The sequence below is a fragment of the Oncorhynchus tshawytscha genome, linkage group LG12 (assembly GCF_018296145.1).
Source record: "Oncorhynchus tshawytscha isolate Ot180627B linkage group LG12, Otsh_v2.0, whole genome shotgun sequence".
Classification (NCBI taxonomy): Eukaryota; Metazoa; Chordata; class Actinopteri; order Salmoniformes; family Salmonidae; genus Oncorhynchus; species Oncorhynchus tshawytscha.
Window position 1 is genome coordinate 70,196,529 of NC_056440.1, and position 19,211 is coordinate 70,215,739.

At 43.3% G+C, this 19,211-nt stretch overlaps 1 protein-coding gene across 2 annotated transcripts in view; it reads left to right on the forward strand.

Moving 5' to 3' along the window:
• Positions 1-14,043, forward strand: part of cylda (cylindromatosis (turban tumor syndrome), a) — a 29,897-nt gene extending 15,854 nt beyond the window's left edge. Inside the window, exons 7-19 of one of the 2 annotated variants that reach the window (XM_024440493.2) lie at positions 3,290-3,391; positions 4,069-4,185; positions 5,518-5,927; positions 6,193-6,358; positions 6,535-6,676; positions 6,892-7,014; positions 7,183-7,274; positions 7,373-7,439; positions 7,614-7,746; positions 10,607-10,715; positions 10,874-10,992; positions 11,724-11,940; positions 12,221-14,043. In XM_024440493.2, the coding sequence (XP_024296261.1) occupies positions 3,290-3,391; positions 4,069-4,185; positions 5,518-5,927; positions 6,193-6,358; positions 6,535-6,676; positions 6,892-7,014; positions 7,183-7,274; positions 7,373-7,439; positions 7,614-7,746; positions 10,607-10,715; positions 10,874-10,992; positions 11,724-11,940; positions 12,221-12,405 (1,982 nt within the window). In that variant the 3' untranslated portion in view covers positions 12,406-14,043. The remainder of the gene's footprint in view (positions 1-3,289; positions 3,392-4,068; positions 4,186-5,517; positions 5,928-6,192; positions 6,359-6,534; positions 6,677-6,891; positions 7,015-7,182; positions 7,275-7,372; positions 7,440-7,613; positions 7,747-10,606; positions 10,716-10,873; positions 10,993-11,723; positions 11,941-12,220) is intronic. The other variant, XM_024440494.2, reaches the window with a different exon arrangement.
• Positions 14,044-19,211: the final 5,168 nt, after the last annotated feature.

Here is a 19,211-nt window from a genome sequence, read left to right on the forward strand (position 1 = left end):
AGCCACCAATCATTATTAGGCCTATACTTTGTAATGGTGTTATGATGGGGGATATATATATATATATACACACACACACGGGTACACTTCAACTATGACAGACAAAATGAGAAAAGAATTCCAGAAAATCACATTGTAGGATTTTTAATGAATTTATTTGCAAATTACGGTGGAAAATAAGTATTTGGTCACCTACAAACAAGCAAGATTTCTGGCTCTCACAGACCTGTAACTTCTTCTTTAAGAAGCTCCTCTGTCCTCCACTCGTTACCTGTATTAATGGCACCTGTTTGAACTTGTTATCAGTATAAAAGACACCTGTCCACAACCTCAAACAGTCACACTCCAAACTCCACTATGGCCAAGACCAAAGAGCTGTCAAAGAACACCAGAAACAAAATTGTAGACCTGCACCAGGCTGGGAAGACTGAATCTGCAATAGGTAAGCAGCTTGGTTTGAAGAAATCAACTGTGGGAGCAATTATTAGGAAATGGAAGACATACAAGACCACTGATAATCTCCCTCGATCTGGGGCTCCACGCAAGATCTCACCCCGTGGGGTCAAAATGATCACAAGAACGGTGAGCAAAAATCCCAGAACCACACGGGGGGACCTAGTGAATGATCTGGAGAGAGCTGGGACCAAAGTAACAAAGCCTACCACCAGTAACACACTACGCCGCCAGGGACTTAAATCCTGCAGTGCCAGACGTGTCCCCCTGCTTAAGCCAGTACATGTCCAGGCCCGTCTGAAGTTTGCTAGAGAGCATTTGGATGATCCAGAAGAAGATTGGGAGAAGGAGAACCTTTTGGTAAAAACTCAATTCGTCGTGTTTGGAGGACAAAGAATGCTGAGTTGCATCCAAAGAACACCATACCTACTGTGAAGCATGGGGGTGGAAATATTCTTTGAGGCTGTTTTTCTGCAAAGGGACCAGGACGACTGATCCGTGTAAAGGAAAGAATGAATGGGGCCATGTATCGTGAGATTTTGAGTGAAAACCTCCTTCCACCAGCAAGGGCATTGAAGATGAAACGTGGCTGGGTCTTTCAGCATGACAATGATCCCAAACACACCGCCCGGGCAACGAAGGAGTGGCTTCGTAAGAAGCATTTCAAGGTCCTGGAGTGGCCTAGCCAGTCTCCAGATCTCAACCCCATAGAAAATCTTTGGAGGGAATTGAAAGTCCGTGTTGCCCAGCATGGAGTAATGGGCCAAAATAACAGCAACAGTGTGTGAAATCCTTGTGAAGACTTACAGAAAACGTTTGTGTCATTGCCAACAAAGGGTATATAACAAAGTATTGAGAAACTTTTGTTATTGACCAAATACATATTTTCCACCATAATTTGCAAATAAATTCATTAAAAATCCTACAATGTGATTTTCTGGAATTTTTTCTTCTTCTCATTTTGTCTGTCATAGTTGAAGTGTACCTATGATGAAAATTACAGGCCTCATCTTTTTAAGTGAGAGAACTTGCACAATTGGTGGCTGACTAAATACTTTTTTGCCCCACTGTATGTATATATATATATATATATATATATATATATATATATATATATATATATATATATATACAGTGAAAAAAGTATTTGATCCCCTGCTGATTTTGTACGTTTGCCCACTGACAAAGATATGATCAATCTATAATTTTAATGGTAGGTTTATTTGAACAGTGAGAGACAGAATAGCAACAAAACCATCTAGAAAAACGCATGTCAATAATGTTATAAATTGATTTGCATTTTAATGAGGGAAATAAGTGTTTTACCCCTCTGCAAAACATGACTTAGTACTTGGTGGCACAACCCTTATTGGCAATCACAGAGGTCAGACGTTTCTTGTAGTTGGCCATCAGGTTTGCACACATCTCAGGAGGGATTTTGTCCCACTCCTCTTTGCAGATCTTCTCTAAATCATTAATGTTTCGAGGCTGACGTTTGGCAACTCGAACCTTCAGCTCCCTCCACAGATTTTCTATGGGATTAAGGTCTGGAGACTGGTTAGGCCACTCCAGGACCTTAATGTGCTTCTTCTTGAGCCACTCCTTTGTTGCCTTGGCCGTGTGTTTTGGGTCATTGTCATGCTGGAATACCCATCCACGACCCATTTTCAATGCCCTGTCTGAGGGAAGGAGGTTCTCACCCATGATTTGACGGTACATGGCCCCGTCCATCGTCCCTTTGATGCAGTGAAGTTGTCCTGTCCACTTAGCAGAAAAACACCCCCAAAGCATGTTTCCACCTCCATATTTGACGGTGGGGACAGTGTTCTTGGGGTCATAGGCAGTATTCCTCCTCCTCCAAACATGGCGAGTTGAGTTGATGCCAAAGAGCTTCATTTTGGTCTCATCTGACCACAACACTTTCACCCAGTTGCCCTCTTAATCATTCAGATGTTCATTGGCAAACTTCATACGGGCATGTATATGTGCTTTCTTGAGCAGGGAGACCTTGCGGGCGCTGCAGGATTTCAGTCCTTCACGGCGTAGTGTTACCAATTGTTTTCTAGGTGACTATGATCCCAGCTGCCTTGAGATCATTGACAAGATCCTCCCGTGTAGTTCTGGGCTGATTCCTCATGATCATTGCAACTCCACGAGGTGAGACCTTGCATGGAGCCCCAGGCCGAGGGAGATTGACAGTTCTTTTGTGTTTCTTCCATTTGCGAATAATCGAACCAACTGTTGTCACCTTCTTACCAAGCTGCTTGGCGATGGTCTTGTAGCCCATTCCAGCCTTGTGTCGGTCTACAATCTTCTCCCTGACATCCTTGGAGAGCTATTTGGTCTTGGCCATAGTGTAGAGTTTGGAATCTGATTGATTGATTGCTTCTGTGGACAGGTGTCCTTTATACAGGTAACGAGCTGAGATTAGGAGCACACTCTTAAAGGGAGTGCTCATAATCTCAGCTTGTTACCTGTATAAAAGACACCTGGGAGCCAGAAATCTTTCTGATTGAGAGGGGGTCAAATACTTATTTCCCTCATTAAAATGCAAATCAATTTATAACATATATTTCATGTTTTTTTCTGGATTTTTCTTTGTTGTTATAGACTGATAATTTCTTTGTCAGTGGGCAAACGTACAAAATCAGCAGGGGATCAAATACTTTTTCCCCCTCACTGTGTATGTATGTATGTATGTATGTATGTATGTATATATATCTCTGCCAGCACCTGCAACAAGACACACAGCTGTGCGCTGTAGGGTTTTAGCATGGGGGGATGGGTATATCAGCGTTGTTCCACACTGTTGTTATACTGAACTGTTTGTTTGCAGAGTACTCCATGCAGGACCAGAGGCTGCAGAAGCACAGTTTTACCCCCAGAGGCAGCAGCAGTGACAAGTCCTCCTCTGGCCAAAGCAAACCAAAGAGCAAAGGTACTGCTGCTGGCGTCAAGTGCATGTACTAGCTAACACTATAACACTTTAACATGGTGTTAGTGTGCTGATGTGATATTGGTTGAGGTTTCTGTCATTGGAATGTTGTGAGGGAAATCATATCTGGAATGTTGTGAGGGAAATCATATCTGGAATGTTGTGAGGGAAATCATATCTGGAATGTTGTGAGGGAAATCATATCTGGAATGTTGTGAGGGAAATCTCATCTGGAATGTTGTGAGGGAAATCATATCAATGAGGCATGATGACTAAATTTTGGAAAATTGAAGTTTAGCCAGATTCCATTTGCGTGAATGGTCCATTTGGATTCCAGAGCTGATGTTAATGGTTTGGAGTGGTGAGAGTTACTGAACCATTGTTCCTTGCATGGCTACTGACCTGCACAGTGTGCTGACTATCTGCCTCCGTTCCCTCTCTCTATGCCTTTCTCTCTCCCTCCTCTCCCCACCTATCCTGCTGTCATTAAAGAACGCCTCATAATAATGGCTGCATTGGAGCAAATGGAATGGTATTGAAAAACATGGTTTTCATGGGTTTGATACCATTCCATTTACTCCATTCCAGCCGTTATTATGAGCCGTTCTCCCCCCAGCAGCCTCTATTGCAGCAAACACATACCTGCTTTCTGTTTCTCTGTTGACTTGTGTTATCTCCAGGCTTAGGTCTTCAGTGTGGGAGTAGAAGCAAGTCAGAGTTGTATTATACTTTAAATGGCAGTTCTGTTGACCACCCAGTCCATGCCAAATCCAAAAGCACATGGTACATTGATGAAGGTAAAGCCCCAGCAAGATACAGTACTGAGACTCCCATCTGTCTTGATAGCAGGGTCCTGTTAATGCATGGTTGTTCTACAGTATTCATTTACCAATCAGTGAACAAATAAAGAATGCGTTTGATCTTTAACTTGATTAAAAAAGCTTGCTATCAAGACTAGGGCTGTGACAATACCAGTATGTAGATATTTTTTCCATGGCAAAAATAAAAACAGGAAGCAGATCAAACTCTTTTGGTCCTTTTTAAAATACCTGCTGTATGTAAAATAGTGTGTTCTATAGCTGGGAAAATAAATGCATGTGACTGGATGACAACATAATGAGTATTGTTTTTCTACAGAAGTTAAATCTGCTTTGTGTTCGTGATACTGGTATTGTCCTGGCCCTGATCAACACCCTTCACTGAGAGTCCTCTATCTACTCATTCCCATTAACTGTGCGGTCCAACTGCATGGTGTAATTGTTGTGGCATGGTCTTTATCAAATCACAAAAAGGCTTTTAATAATGTCTTGCATTTTTTTCTCCCTGAGAATAATTAAATTAGGTAAAGTACTGTACTTTATTCTTGATATTTTCCTGTAAGCCTTCAGTACTTGGTTTAAGTGAGGTCATGTGGATATGTTTCATGGGTGGGGTAGTTTACATGGGGTCAAAGATCATGTTCCTTACAGCGTGGTGGTGATGAATGGATAATTACACAAGTGAAACCAAGGGTATTGAAAATGATTGAGTCATGTAAAGCCTGTGTGTAAAGTTATGGAGCTATCAGTGGACTCTAGGGTGAGGAAGACCCAGTGGAGATGACTCCTCTATGTCGCAGGAATGAGAGAAGTCCGGTCACAGCTGTTTCATCACCTCTGTTTTGTTTTTCATCACTGCATTCTTACCCATATGTTCAGGTCCATCATATTCATATTTGATGGTGTATTGTATTTTCCATTGGTGACGTGATGATCTTATGACTCATCTCTTGTGGCTGTCTCCATGTGGAGGCATTTAGATTTTCTCGACACATTCTCACAGTGACACAAATATTTACATTTTTCAACTCCCATGGGAGGTAAATAAAGTCCTTGTCACACAAGGTACATTTTGTGGTTGTGTTTACAGTGAATGTAAAAATGTGTATCCACTTTATAGTGAAAGTGTTTATAAGCCAACGTTACATTTGGTTTGCTAATGCTGATATGAAGCTGTGACACCACCTGCACACTCCCTATTCACAACGTTGGCAAAAAAGTCAAATTAATATCTGATGAGTCCACAATGCTAGATGCTCTGTCAGTGTAATGTCTGCTGCAGTGAAAATTGATTGTTGTTTTCCTCTGCAGTCGGGGAGGACCCTGCCAAGTCCCTCACAGACACGCCCCCTGACTTCAATGAAGCCACACCTCCTACCAGGGCCCCGCCCTCTGCTTCCTTGTCCAATGACAACAAGTTCCATTCCCTGCCCTTCAGCCTGAGCCGTAAGACGGGGCCCAATGGCAGCATGAGCCATGGACCCCTCTCCCTCTCCGTGCAGTCAGTGATGGGAGAGCAGATGCAGATGCCAGAGCCCCCGTCCCCTACCCCTCCCTCTCCGCAGCCCCCCTCACCTCCCAGCTCTCGCGGGGGTGGGGGTATGCCTGGTCTGGAGGTTGGGTCCCTGGTGGAGGTGAAGGAGAACCCGCCCCTGTGTGGGGTCATCCGCTGGGTGGGGCTGCCCCCGGGACTACCAGAGCCACTGGCTGGCCTGGAGCTGGTGAGAGATCATTACACTGACTGGAAGGATTGTCTCTTTGTCGCCTCTGAGACCTGGCTGTTTTGTCTTGTGTTTTTCCCAATAACATTGTCACAGCAAGTGAACTAAGAATTTAAGGAAAACTTCAGAGAAACCAACATTTGATAAATTGAATGGTAGAATCATCCAAATCCAGTATCATTACGAGCTATATGTTTGGTGTAATAGCATACAGGTAACTGCACTCATAACATCATGATGGCCTTGTCTGGTTCTGCTCTCTCAGGAGGAAGAGTGTGTTGGCTGTACAGATGGCACCTTTCAAGGTACCCGCTACTTCAGCTGCGCGCCCAAGAAGGCCCTGTTTGTGAAGCTGAAATGCTGCCGGCCTGACTCCCGTTTCCCCTCCCTACACCACTCCTCCAACCCCATAGAGAGATGCAACTCTATCGGTGAGTCACTGGTGTCCCCTGTCAGTCCTGCGCTGAATTACAAATTGACCCGTAGCCCCTATTCTAGGTACTCCCTAGGATTGGACGGGTAAAGGCTATACAGGGACATTTCCACCCAGCTAAGCAGTCCTGCCCAGGATTGTCAACTTAAAACTTCTCTGTTTGTGTCTGTCCAGCTTTCGGGGGTTATCTGAGTGAGGTGGTGCATGAGAACACTCCTCCACGCACTGAGAATGACGGTCTAGACATCATGGTGGGCAAGAAGAAAGGTATCCAGGGACACTACAACTCCTGCTACCTGGACTCCACACTCTTCTGGTGAGGACATAGAAGAGAGAGATCTGAGTTTTCACTTCTTCCTTGCGTGTATTATTATAGAGTTCTTAACCTCCTCTTTCCTATGTGACTGTAGTTAAAGGCCCAGTGTAGTCAAAAATGTGAAACATGAGAGCTTTTTAGTCTCAACAGGGAAAATAAATGTATATTTTTGCATCATGTTTTTTTTTCCTCTTTCCCTCCTTTCCCCTCTTTAGCCTGTTTTCCTTCAGCTCAGTCCTGGACACAGTTCTGCTGAGGCCGAGGTCCAAGACTGACGTAGAGTATTACCGAGAGACACAGGAGCTGCTACGCACAGAGATAGTCAACCCCCTGCGCATGTAAGTAGGAAACTGCTCTTCGTGTTTTGTTCAGACACATTCATTCAGTGTTATGTCATGTGGCAAACCAATGCTTAACATGTCATTTATAAGCACTTCAATTTGTTTTCTAGACCCAGCCAATTATCATAACTGAGATTTGTCTTGTCTATTTTATTTGTCTTGTAGACATGGCTATGTGTGTGCCACTAAAGTGATGAAGCTCAGAAGGATACTGGAGAAGGTAGAAGCTGCCTCAGGGTTCACGTCTGAAGAAAAAGGTGTCTAATGCCTTTAGCAAAATATTAAAGTGTTGTGGTTTTGTTATACATATCATGAACTTGTTCGAAGTGTTATAAACTCAATGTTCACCTAACAGATCCTGAGGAGTTCCTCAATATTCTGTTCCATCACATATTGAGGGTGGACCCCTTACTCAAGCTGAGGTCAGTCTACATTAAACATACTCCTCAACATATCCTCTTGATATTGCTTTTCTAAACTCTTTCTGCTAATAGTATATACATTTAAGAATATTTAGACATACATCTAATCTGAGCTCAAATTAGTATGATTTCTAATGTATTACACATGATATCCTGTTTGTCTGTCATGTCTAGGTCGGCAGGTCAGAAGGTTCAGGACTGCTACTTCTACCAGATCTTCATGGATAAGAAGGACAAAGTGGGCGTGCCAACCAGCCAGCAGCTCCTAGAGTGGTCCTTCATCAACAGTGACCTCAAGTTTGCTGAGGTGACCTGTCTGTCTGTATGTCTTTCTGGCCGGCTGACTGTCTGTCAGTGGTTGTGTTGCTCAGGGGTGAATCATTTGCTGATTGCAATCAAGAAGCAATTCATTCTAGGAGCATGAAGGGAGAGTCAACTTGACTATCAATTCTAATGATTAGCTGAGTTAATCAATGAAAGGCTGAGCTACTATGGGAAATTGGCAGGATTAGTAGCTTGTAGAAAACACACAGTTCTCTTTTGTGGAATTTAAGTTGGATGTTGTTTGCTCTGCTGTCACCAATCAAGTGCTTTATATTCAGGATTTGTTTATGTAACGGCTGTTCCTCAGTAAGGTAAGATGGTGCTGACAGATATGGCAGCTCTGCTCCTAGCTCCAAAGCAACTTTGCAGTATTTTGTTTTTTTTGTCTGTTATTTATTACGTTATTAGCCCAGAATTTTTTGGGGTGTTATTACATACAGCCATAATAACTTTTGGATATCGGAACGGTGGTAACTCGCCAGCATTATGGCCAGGAATACGACTTTCCCGAATTGGAACTTTTGTTCGTACCCCCCAGGGCAATTGAACTTATTCCAGAGCCTGTTCCAAATCACCGCCGGCGGAGAAGAGGTATTTAGAGTGGAATTCTAGTCCGACTCAGGAGGCGTGCACACCATCCACTGCTTATATTACTCGCTAATGTTCAGTCTCTGGATAATAAAGTAGATGAGCTCAGGGCAAAAATGATAGCGCGAACCACCGCATTTAACCAGGGTAAAGTGACTTGGAATATGGCTGAATACATACAGTGTAGTTATTCCCTCCATAAGGCAATCAAACAGGCAAAATGTCAGTATAGAGACAGTGGAGTCGCAATTCAACGGCTCAGACACGAGATGTATGTGGCAGGGTCTACAGACAATAACAGACTACACTGTCTTGCTTCCGGACAAGCTAAACACCTTCACCTGCTTTGAGGATAACACAGTGCCACCGACGTGGCCCGCTACCAAGGACTGTGGGCTCTCGTTCTTCGTGGCCGACATGAATAAGACATTTAAGCGTGTTAACCCTCGCAAGGCTGCCCAGACGGCATCCCAAGCCGCGTCCTCAGAGCATGCGCAGACCAGTTTGCTGGAGTGTTTACGGACATTCAATCTCTACCTATCCCAGTCTGCTGTCCCCACATGCTTGACGATGTCCACCATTGTTCCTGTACCCAAGAAAGCAAAGGTAACTGAACTAAATGCCTGTCATCATGAAGTGCTTCGAGAGGCTAGTTAAGGATCATATCACCTCTACCCTACCTGTCACCCTGGACCCACTTCAATTTGCTTACCGCCCCAATAGATTCACAGAAAATGCAATCGCCATCACACTGCACACTGCCCTATCCCATCGAGACAAGCGGAATACCTACGTAAGAATGCTGTTCTTTGACTATAGCTCAGCATTCAAAACCATAGTACCATCCAAGCTCATCATTTCGCTCAGGGCCCTGGGTCTGAACCCCACCCTGTGCAAATGGGTCCTGGACTTCCTGACGCACTGCCCCAGGTGGTGAAGGTAGGAAACAACACCTTCACTTCACTGATCCTCAACACAGAGGCCCCAAAGGGTGCATGCTAAGCCCCTTCCTTTACTCCCTGTTCACCCACTCTTCCAACTCAATCATCAAGTTTTCAGACAACACAACAGTAGGCCTGATTACCAACAATGACAAGATGACTTACAGGGAGGAGGTGAGGGCCCTGAGAGTGTGGTGCCAGGAAAATAGCCTCACCTCAAAAAAAAAAAAAAAAAAAAAAAGAGCTTATCGTGTACTTCAGGAAACAGCAGAGGGCGCACGCTCCTATCCACATCGTTGGGACCGCAGCGGAGAAGGTGGAAAGCTTCAAGTTCCTCGGCGTACACATCACCGACGATCTGAAATTGTCCTCCCACAAACTGTGTTAAGAAGGCGCAACAGCTCCTCTTCAACCTCAGGAGGTTGAAGAAATTTGGCTTGGCCCCTAAAACCCTCACAAAATCATCGCCTGGTACTGCAGCTGCACCGCCCTCAACCGCAAGGCTCTCCAAAGGGTGGTGCGGTCTGCCCAACTCCTCACCGGGGGCAAACTACCTGCCCTCCAGGACACCTACAGCACCCGATATCACAAGAAGACCAAAAATATCATCAAGGACATCAACCACCTGTTCACACGGCTATCATCCGGAAGGCGAGGTCAGTACAGGTGCATCAATGCTGGGACCGAGAGACTGAAAAACAATTTCTATCTCAAGGCCATCAGTCTTACACCTGGTTACTCAACCCTGCACGTTAGAGGCTCCTAAGTGGCACAGTGGTCTAAGGCATCTCAGTGCTAGAATTTTCCCTTTGATCCTGGTTCGATTCCAGGCTGTATCACAACCGTCCGTGATTGGGAGTCCCATAGGGCGGCGCACAATTGGCCCAGCGCCGTTAGGGTTTGACCGGGGTAGGCCGTCATTGTAAATAAGAATTTCTTCTTAACTGACTTGCCTAGTTAAATAAATACAAATAAAAGAGGCTGCTGCCCTATATACTGTACATAGACTTTGAATCACTGGCCACTTCAATAATGGAACACTAGTCAATTTAATAATGTTTACATACTACTTTACTCATCTCATATGTATATACTGTATTCTATTCTACTGTATTTTAGTCAATGCCACTCCGACATTGCTCGATCTGATATTTCTTAATTCCATTCTTTTACTTTTAGGTTGTTGTGAATTGTTAGATACTACCGCACTGTTGGAGCGCACAAGCATTTTGCTACACCCGCAATAACATCTGCTAAATATATGTGACCAATAAAATTTGATTTGGTGACTTCATGCGTCTTATCTCTGTTCAGGCTCCTTCCTGCCTTATCATCCAGATGCCTCGCTTTGGGAAGGACTTCAAGATGTTCAACAAGATCTTCCCCTCACTGGAGTTAGACATCACAGACTTACTTGAAGACAGTGCGTAAAACGTTATTTTATTTGAATATGGATGTAGTTGGATTATCATTATTGAATGTGATAACTGTTTTCCATATCATAAATCTACTGTTCTCCATCGACATATGGCTGTGTGTGGGTGTGTATAGTCAACCCTCAACCCTGTGCTTCTCTCTCAGCTCCCAGGGAGTGTCGAATCTGCGGGGGTCTGGCACTGTATGAATGCAGGGAGTGCTACGAGGACGGTGACATCACTGCCGGGAAGATAAAACAGTTCTGTGAAAAATGCAATACACAGGTAACCGACAGAGGGTGCCATTTCACCAACATAGAAACTAAGGGGATCTCATCAGGGACTTGCAGTAGTTGTAAAGCAGTGTAGTTCCAGTACAATCCACTTGGGGGAGACAAGTCCTAAGGAATGACTGAGTTTCATGTAAGGAATGACTGAGTTAATAAGTTGTATTATATACTGGGTAGTTTGAGCCCTGAATGCTGATTGGCTGACAGCCGTGGTATATCAGACCGTATACCACGAGTATGACAAAACATTTATTTTTGATCCTCTAATTACATTGGTAATCAGTTTATAATAGCAATAAGGCGCCTCGTGGTTTGTGATATGTGACCAAAATACCATGGGCTGTATCTAGCCACTCCACTTTGCGTCGTGCATAAGAACAGCCATTAGCCGTGGTATATAGGCCATATACAACACCCTCTCGTGCCTTATTGCTTAAATAACTTATAGATGAAGACAAAATTTACCTTGAACTTTGAGGCACATTTGTGAATATTTTTGCCAAACTCTCAGTGAATATATGTGCAATTGATTTCTTTTAAACGAATGAATTGTGAAACTTGTCATTCTCCAGTTTATTCTTTACTCTGTAGTTGCTATCGATCTGTGAGAACTGTTATTAGACCGATTTTTATAACTAGTGATTAGAAATACTGAAAAAATCCCCAAGAAATAGGTAAATACTTATTTCCAACCATTATATGTCATACGTGTATGTGTTCCCTCAGGTTCACCTCCACCCGAGGAGGAAGGCCCATCGCCACGGCAAGTTGTCCGTCCCCAAGGAACTGCAGGAGGGTGTGTGGCGGCAGGGTAGCTACCCTCGTCAGCGGATGGAGCTGTTCGCCGTGCTCTGCATAGAGACCAGTCACTACGTGGCCTTCGTCAAGTACGGCCACCAAGACTCCGCATGGCTCTTCTTCGACAGTATGGCCGACCGCGACGGTATGGAGAGAAAAAGTTATTGGATCGTTTTTTGTTGTTGTGGGGGAAGCAATATTTTGAATCATTTACAAAGTTATTATGAACTGTCAAAGCAACTATTTTTCTGAAATTGGCCATTTGTCTCATTGTTCATAATTATGAATAGATATTCAGCTCCATAGTAAATATTTGGGATTAATTCACACACAGAAATTATATTACATAGAACTATAACTAGAACACTTGCCATTGCTTTAATACCACAGATCTGAGTGCTCTGTCTGCGTTTGTTGTTCCACAGGAGGGCAGAATGGCTTCAACATCCCCCAGGTGTCTCCATGTCCGGAGGTGGGGGCCTATCTGAAGATGACCCCTGAGGAGCTGCACGCCCTGGACCCCAAGAGCATCCAGGGCCAGGCCCGCCGTCTGCTGTGTGACGCCTACATGTGCATGTACCAGAGCCCCACCATGAGCCTGTACAAGTAGAGCCCCTGGGGAAGGAGACTCCCAGACAGACAGATAGACAGACGGCAGAGCTGCAGTCCAGAGCTCTCTCCCTGTGTCCCCACCTCCTTCTCAATGCCTGCCCCTGTCTCCTCAGTCTACTCTGCCCAAAGTGAAGACTATATAAAAGAGAAAAGCTTATTTGCACTGTGCATTTGTTGAAGTGTTGTTGTTCTTGTTTTCCCTCTGTGGTGAACAACAAAACAAGCTGATCTTGACGTCAGTAGCTTCCCTGTGCCTCGTAGCTGAGTGGTGGGGGACGGCGGTCGATGGAGACACGAGAAGTCCGCTGAATATTATTCCCTTCCTGCGGAGCGGAAGAGGAGAGAGAGAGAGGGGGACGGCATGCTCGCCTCGGCTGACCAAACATGCGAAACAAAAACAAGCCATGTTAATGGAAGGACAGAGGCCACCTCATTTACCTAAAGCAGGGGGAGTCCTGCTTTTCTTAATCAGTGTAAGAGATGGGAGCGCTCCATAATTCAACTCATAGTGGAAATAATGCCATGTTCAAAACCCTCAACCAACTGTATACGGTTTAAACAGCTTGTCTTAACACCTCCTTAGTACCATGATCCATTATGTCAGATGTGTACCACCACCAACAGTATATTTGTGTCAACCGAATATAGCATTAGGCTCAACCAGAATACTTGGCATATTTCCCTATTATACCTTGTAGATTTCATGAAAGTGTGTGTGTGTTCCAAATGGATATATGGTAAAGGTGGCTGTATGACAGGTCTCCATGCAGTCAGAGGACAGGTCAGGTACTCTAAAGCCTGGCAGGTGTTTTTGAATTAACAGTTTGTGGAAAAATTCAACTGAAATTTTACATTTAGATTTTTCTGTTTTGTAAGTCTCAAGGAGTTGTGTGTCAGAAAACAAAATTATTTAATGTCTAAACTTTTAACTGCACTTAAGACATAGCAAACCCCTGCTTGGCATTTGTCATTCTCAATACTTATCTATCTGATGAGACAAACAGTATATGCCTTTTGTGTCTTTTTCATACATTTGTGACAGTCAACTCCCCAACCGTGGCTCAAAATCAAGTAACTTTAAAATACAGTATATTCCTAATTATATTTTAATCTGAATATATTTACATTCTCGTATTTAAATTTTTTGAAGAAAATTTAAATAAAAAAAATATTAAATATAAGCTATCTGGAACTCGTCCTCCCATCTCTCACCAGATATTGAAGTGAGTTCTTGTGATTCATGCCGTCCCATTAATACTACTGAATGTTACCACCAGTGGCATGCTGGGTAGTGTAGTTTGTCATGATGTAGGCCTGATTGGGAGGTTCAATGCTGGTTTCCAGATGACTACAACCTCCACAAAGCCCCATTGTGATTGTTTTCCCAGGGACCCTCAAAGGGGACATTATTACTGTGTGTGCTTGTTTCTGCACTGCTGAAGTTTAATGCTCGTCACAGACAGACAGGAGGACTTTCTTTACTCCATGGGAGCCTGTGAGTCTCTGATATGGATATCTATGAATATTGACTTGTGCATCTATCTGTAAAGTATAAAACGTATATAACGGATGGAAATTAATGTCAGTGCTGTTCTCGTAAATGTTAACTAAATTAAAACCCCTGTTTTGAAAAGTATGAAAAGTGTTTATTTGTGTGTTGAAGATGTTTGCCATGTGCCTGGCAGTTAGCTTTGTTTTGTGCATCTTAGTGAGAGTGCATTGGGGTACGCGTGTCGTGTAGCTTAATGACGACTCTGGTGTGTGTCCGTGTCCTCACCTGTCACAGAGGTGCAGGTCTCATTAGCATGGTGTCTCTCTGCAGGGGCTCAGCACAGCGGGGATTCTGCTCTGGTCGATGTGTTTGTCAGAGAGACGGGGTGCAGATGGGACTAACCTCCCCGTGGGCAGAGACACAGCAGCTGGACGCTGGTCCGACAGGAAGCTTGAGGCCCAGACAGCACATTAACACAAGGTTCTATTTTCTTCTCTTTATCACCTCAAACTACAGTCTACTGGAAAAGGCAGAAATACTTTACATGTTTTAAACATATCTCTGATTAATCATTGTTAAAATGGGGAAAAGGGTATGCTTTTTGAGTTAGTCATAACTCACTGGGCACAGACATCAATTCAATGTTTATTCCACGTGGTCAAATGGTATTTTATTGAAAGGGTGTGGAATCAACGTTGATTCAACCAGTGTGTGCCCAGCGGGTGCATGGCTACATTTCCAGCTTAGTGAGTGACTTGCAGTGCCTGTCTGTGAGGGCTGCAGCATTTCAAGCTCTTGAGAAAAGTCTCTCATCGGTGTTTGAGTAGTTGACAATGTGTGAGCAAGTGGGTTTATGCCTTTAGTCATAAGCTTATTACAATATGGGCCCCAGTCTAGGCCTCTTCAAAACAACAGTCAATCATCCGCTGTCCAGGAAATAAATACAAATTGGGTGCAATATTCTTAACAATAAAGAATGACAGATCAGTTTTAAGATGGCAGTTTGTTTGACCAATTGTGTGACTGGCTTTTTATTGTTATTATCCCCGTGGCCTGTATGTTGGGATTAAGTTCCATATACCCTATGACCCAATTCCCCAGACACTTAGCAACAAAGAGAAATCCGCCTGTATTATACATTTCTCCCACAGGAACCCTCTTACACACCTTACACCCATTTAGTTTTTAGTCAAACTTGAAACCAGCTTAGCAAGCTGACTTCAGAAGTGCCAGATAAGTATTTGTCAACACAACAGCTGGCGCCACAATGCCCTCTTGTATCTTAATGCCACAGCATATGCCAGCCGCTCGTAGCGTGTGATAATTTAGCCGGGACTGGTACTTCAGGAGCAGATGGGCTCAAGTATTGTTATTCTCACTCCAGCTCAGAGGCCCTGGGGGAGAATGCTAAATAAAATCAAAGCAGATGGACCTTGCTGGGCTGTTTATGATAAACAGCCAATGGCCCTCCAACACCGCTGGGTTGGGGCTGCTGGGAAAGGGGCAGGGTCTACGACCAATAGTCTCCACTGGACAGGAGCAAATATTACACTGGTGGATTGGGCCTCTGGAAAGACCTCGAACTTACTTAGCCTGGAAAACACACAGAATATGGCTTTTACTATTGTTTTAGTGAAGTGAAACAAAGCGATATTCATTGCGTATCCCAGGCTATATTCTTCTCCAACCCCTGTCTACTTATGGTACGGTCACATACAACAGAAGCCCAGACAGACACTCTCAGGATCACTTTCTCACTTTTATTTTGGTGTTGTGTTTGAAGTATTTTTTTTATGGCTGAATTTCCTGTTCTATCTCACTCATAATAGTCAGTCCCGAGTTAAAATATTGTTATTTAACTTTTAAAATACTTTCCAAAGACTGCCTGATGTTGTTCTTTGTATTCACACATCTACTCCATGCACGGGACCTTGAAAAAGACATGGGCGGTATGGTTTTTATTGTAAACAGCCTCCCATCACATCAGGTAGTGATTCTGCTGCCTGTCTACTATACATAGGAATGCAGAATGGTTGGTTCACACTCAGCATTGCACTTGAAATCCAGTCTCATTCCCATGGGAAAGACAGCCAGTAAACAAAGAAATCCTATCAGAGCCTGGAGAGAGAAGGTAAATGTAAAAGCCCATTCAGACAACAGGAAAACAGTGATTTCCGACACTAAAGATGAAAAGGGAGCTGAGAGAGAACAATTTCAAGCCAATCAGTCCTAACTCAATATACCACTTAGGTGCTGTTTTAACTCTATTGTGATAAGGGGTTTTATTTAGTGGCTTTAAAGGTCACAGTCTGATGAAGTCAAAGCAGTGCAATCAAACTAATGTTTAGAACTGAAACTATTAACTCTGCAGTTCTTCAATCACTTTGAGACATTTTAAATATGTGTTGTAAGGTAGTTTCCATTCATTCGCAATCCTGTTCAAATGGGCTGCTGCAGAAGCAGTTATTTTTCATACTTAAATTAAATTACATGTTTTTGTCACAGAGAAACTACTCCCAACTCTAATCTGATTCAAATACTATTCCCTGCCAAAATGAGTTTGTAATCATACCTCAACGTTTTGATGTAGGAATGACGCATGCGTCTTGTAACAGAAAACATTGTTCTATTTGATGCAACATGAGGGTCAAGTACTACACCTCCCTTCTGCTCTCCACATATGAACTCTCTTACGTATGTATCTCTTCACATACCTGTGTTGCTTACACAACATCTCCCCCCTCTGAAATGATGTTCAGTAGGAGGATGCTAGTGACGGATGAAGAATTAATTGCCTCTAAAGCAACCGTTGCCAGATGTTGTTCCTCCTAACAGCCAGGTGTGGGCAAATTGCATATGCAGGATGTGCGTAAAATATTTAAAGTCGTATCTTTCGCTTAAGGTGTGAAGTGTTTTTATTGCCCATCACTGTTCTGAGTGTGTGTGTGTGTGTGTGCGGGGGGGGGGGCTGGCTGGGCCCCCCACCGGGGTCTGTGTGGCGCTGGGCCGGTGGCCCCCACTGGGGGTCTGTATGGGGCCTGTAATGATAAGAGGGCTGGGAGTGACGGCAAGACATGGCAGCAATGGCAGTGGGATGGGACTGGTTGTGTGTGTGTGTGTGTGTGTGTATGTGTGTGTGCGTGCGTGTGTGTGCGCGTGTAGGCCCACACACCTGTGTACTGCCTATTCCCTTCCTGCTGCTACCTTTAACACTGCATTGTTTACAGGTGCTGACTGGATTGGCACGCAAGCTGCTTTCCAGATTAAATATGAGTGAGTGGTTCAAGTTTTAATGTCACATGCACAAGTACAGTGAAAGGCCTTTCTTCCAAGCTCTAACCCCAACAATGCAGTAATCAATAACAATGTAATACTAAAAATAACAAGGTAGAACAAAAACACACAAGATAAGAAATAAGAAGAACACGATAAAGTAAGTAAGCATACTATATACAGGGTCGGTATATGGGTAAGGTGACTAGGCATCAGGATATAGAGTCAGTGTAAAAGTATGCATATGATGGGAGTGAGTGTTTTGTGTGTTGGGAGTAACAGTGTGCATAGAGTGTAGGGCCCTGTGAGTGCACAGAGACGGTGCAAAAAATAAGAATAAAATACAAAGGTCAGCTCCGATAGTCCTTATAGCCACACCATTATGTGTGTATGTTTTAGCCCTCAGCCACCCACTTTCTCAGTCTTGTCTTACTGTTCCTGGAAGAAGTTTGGACCAATAACATCTGTCTGCTGTATGGGGTATAATGCATGTTGGATAGGAGAAACTCAGAGTTTCTATACCATTTCTAATATAGCACAGTTGCTCTGAACAGTGCCTCCTCATGTCAAATTCACTTTCCATTCCAAATAACATTGGTCATGATCAATCATTATAAACTGGGTGGTTCGAGCGCCGAATGCTGATTGGCTGAAAGCCGTGATATATCAGACCGTATACCATGGGTATGAAAAAAACATTTCCAGCTCTAATTATGTTGGTAACCAGTTTATAATAGCAATTTGGCATCTCGGGGGTTTGTGATATATGGCCAATATACCAATGCTAAGGGCTGTGTCCTAGCACTCAGTATTGCATTGTGCATAACAACAGGTCTTAGCCGTGGTATACTGGCCAAATATCACACCTGCTTGGGCCTTATTGCTTAAATATACTGTGGGTCATGCAAAGGTTAATAATTAAAAACCAAACAATGATCAGATTGTTTGGAATTCATTCCAGAACTATTTTCAATGGTATCAATAACATTAGAGCTCTGATTGAAACCTATGACTGGATTTTTAAAAAAATACAAAAATAAAAAATAAATTTTTTTTAACAGAGCTTTCAAATGTGCTATTTACAGTTGACCCTCTGCAAATACCAAGAGCCAAGACATCCAACATCACAACATCAGCAAAGCACAATGCTGAGTGATTGGCCTTTGGTCTTAACTGAAGCAATATGGATAAAAAATACCTGTTGTTTGGGTTGTATGGTGGCCTCTGACTATACACATTCCAGGATGATACTTCTAAGAAGTACATGTCATGTGGGGGGTGCGGAGGAGGGCAGGTTAGAACTACTCTGTTTACAACAGATCTGTGAGAGAGCATCTGCCTGTCTGGATGTTTACCAATAACAGTCTGAAAACCCAGGAGAACTCAGCCCTGCTCTCTAAGAGGTGTAAGAAGAGAAATGAGTGTGATCATTTCAGAAAAGAGAAAAGCCCTTTTTTCAGTATTAAGAGCAGTGTCCCCTCCGCGGGACGGTGGAGCTAACATGCACTAATGTGATTAGCATGATGTTGTAAGTAACAAGAACATTTCCCAGGACATAGACCTGTCTTAAATGGGCAGAAAGCTGAAATTCATGTTAATCTAACTGCACTGTCCAATTTACAGTAGATATTACAGTGAAAGAATACCATGCTATTGTTTGAGGAGAGTGCACAGTTATGTACTTGAAAATGTATCAATAAACCAATTAGGCACATTTGGGCAGACTTGATACAACATTTTGAACAGTAATGCAATAGTTCATTGAATCAGTTTAAAACTTTGCACATATACTGGTGAACCGGGACTTCCCAAAATGGTCTAACATTGTCATCTCTTGGCCAAAATAAAAAATTGTGCCTAGACTCCTAAATCATATAAAGGCATTTCTCTTGCATTTCAAAGATGATGGGACAAAAAAATAGAAAACACATGTTTTTTCTTTGTATTATCTTTTGCCAGATCTGATGTGTTATATTCTCCTACATGAATTTCACATTTCCACAAACTTCAAAGTGTTTCCTATGCATATCCTTGCTTCC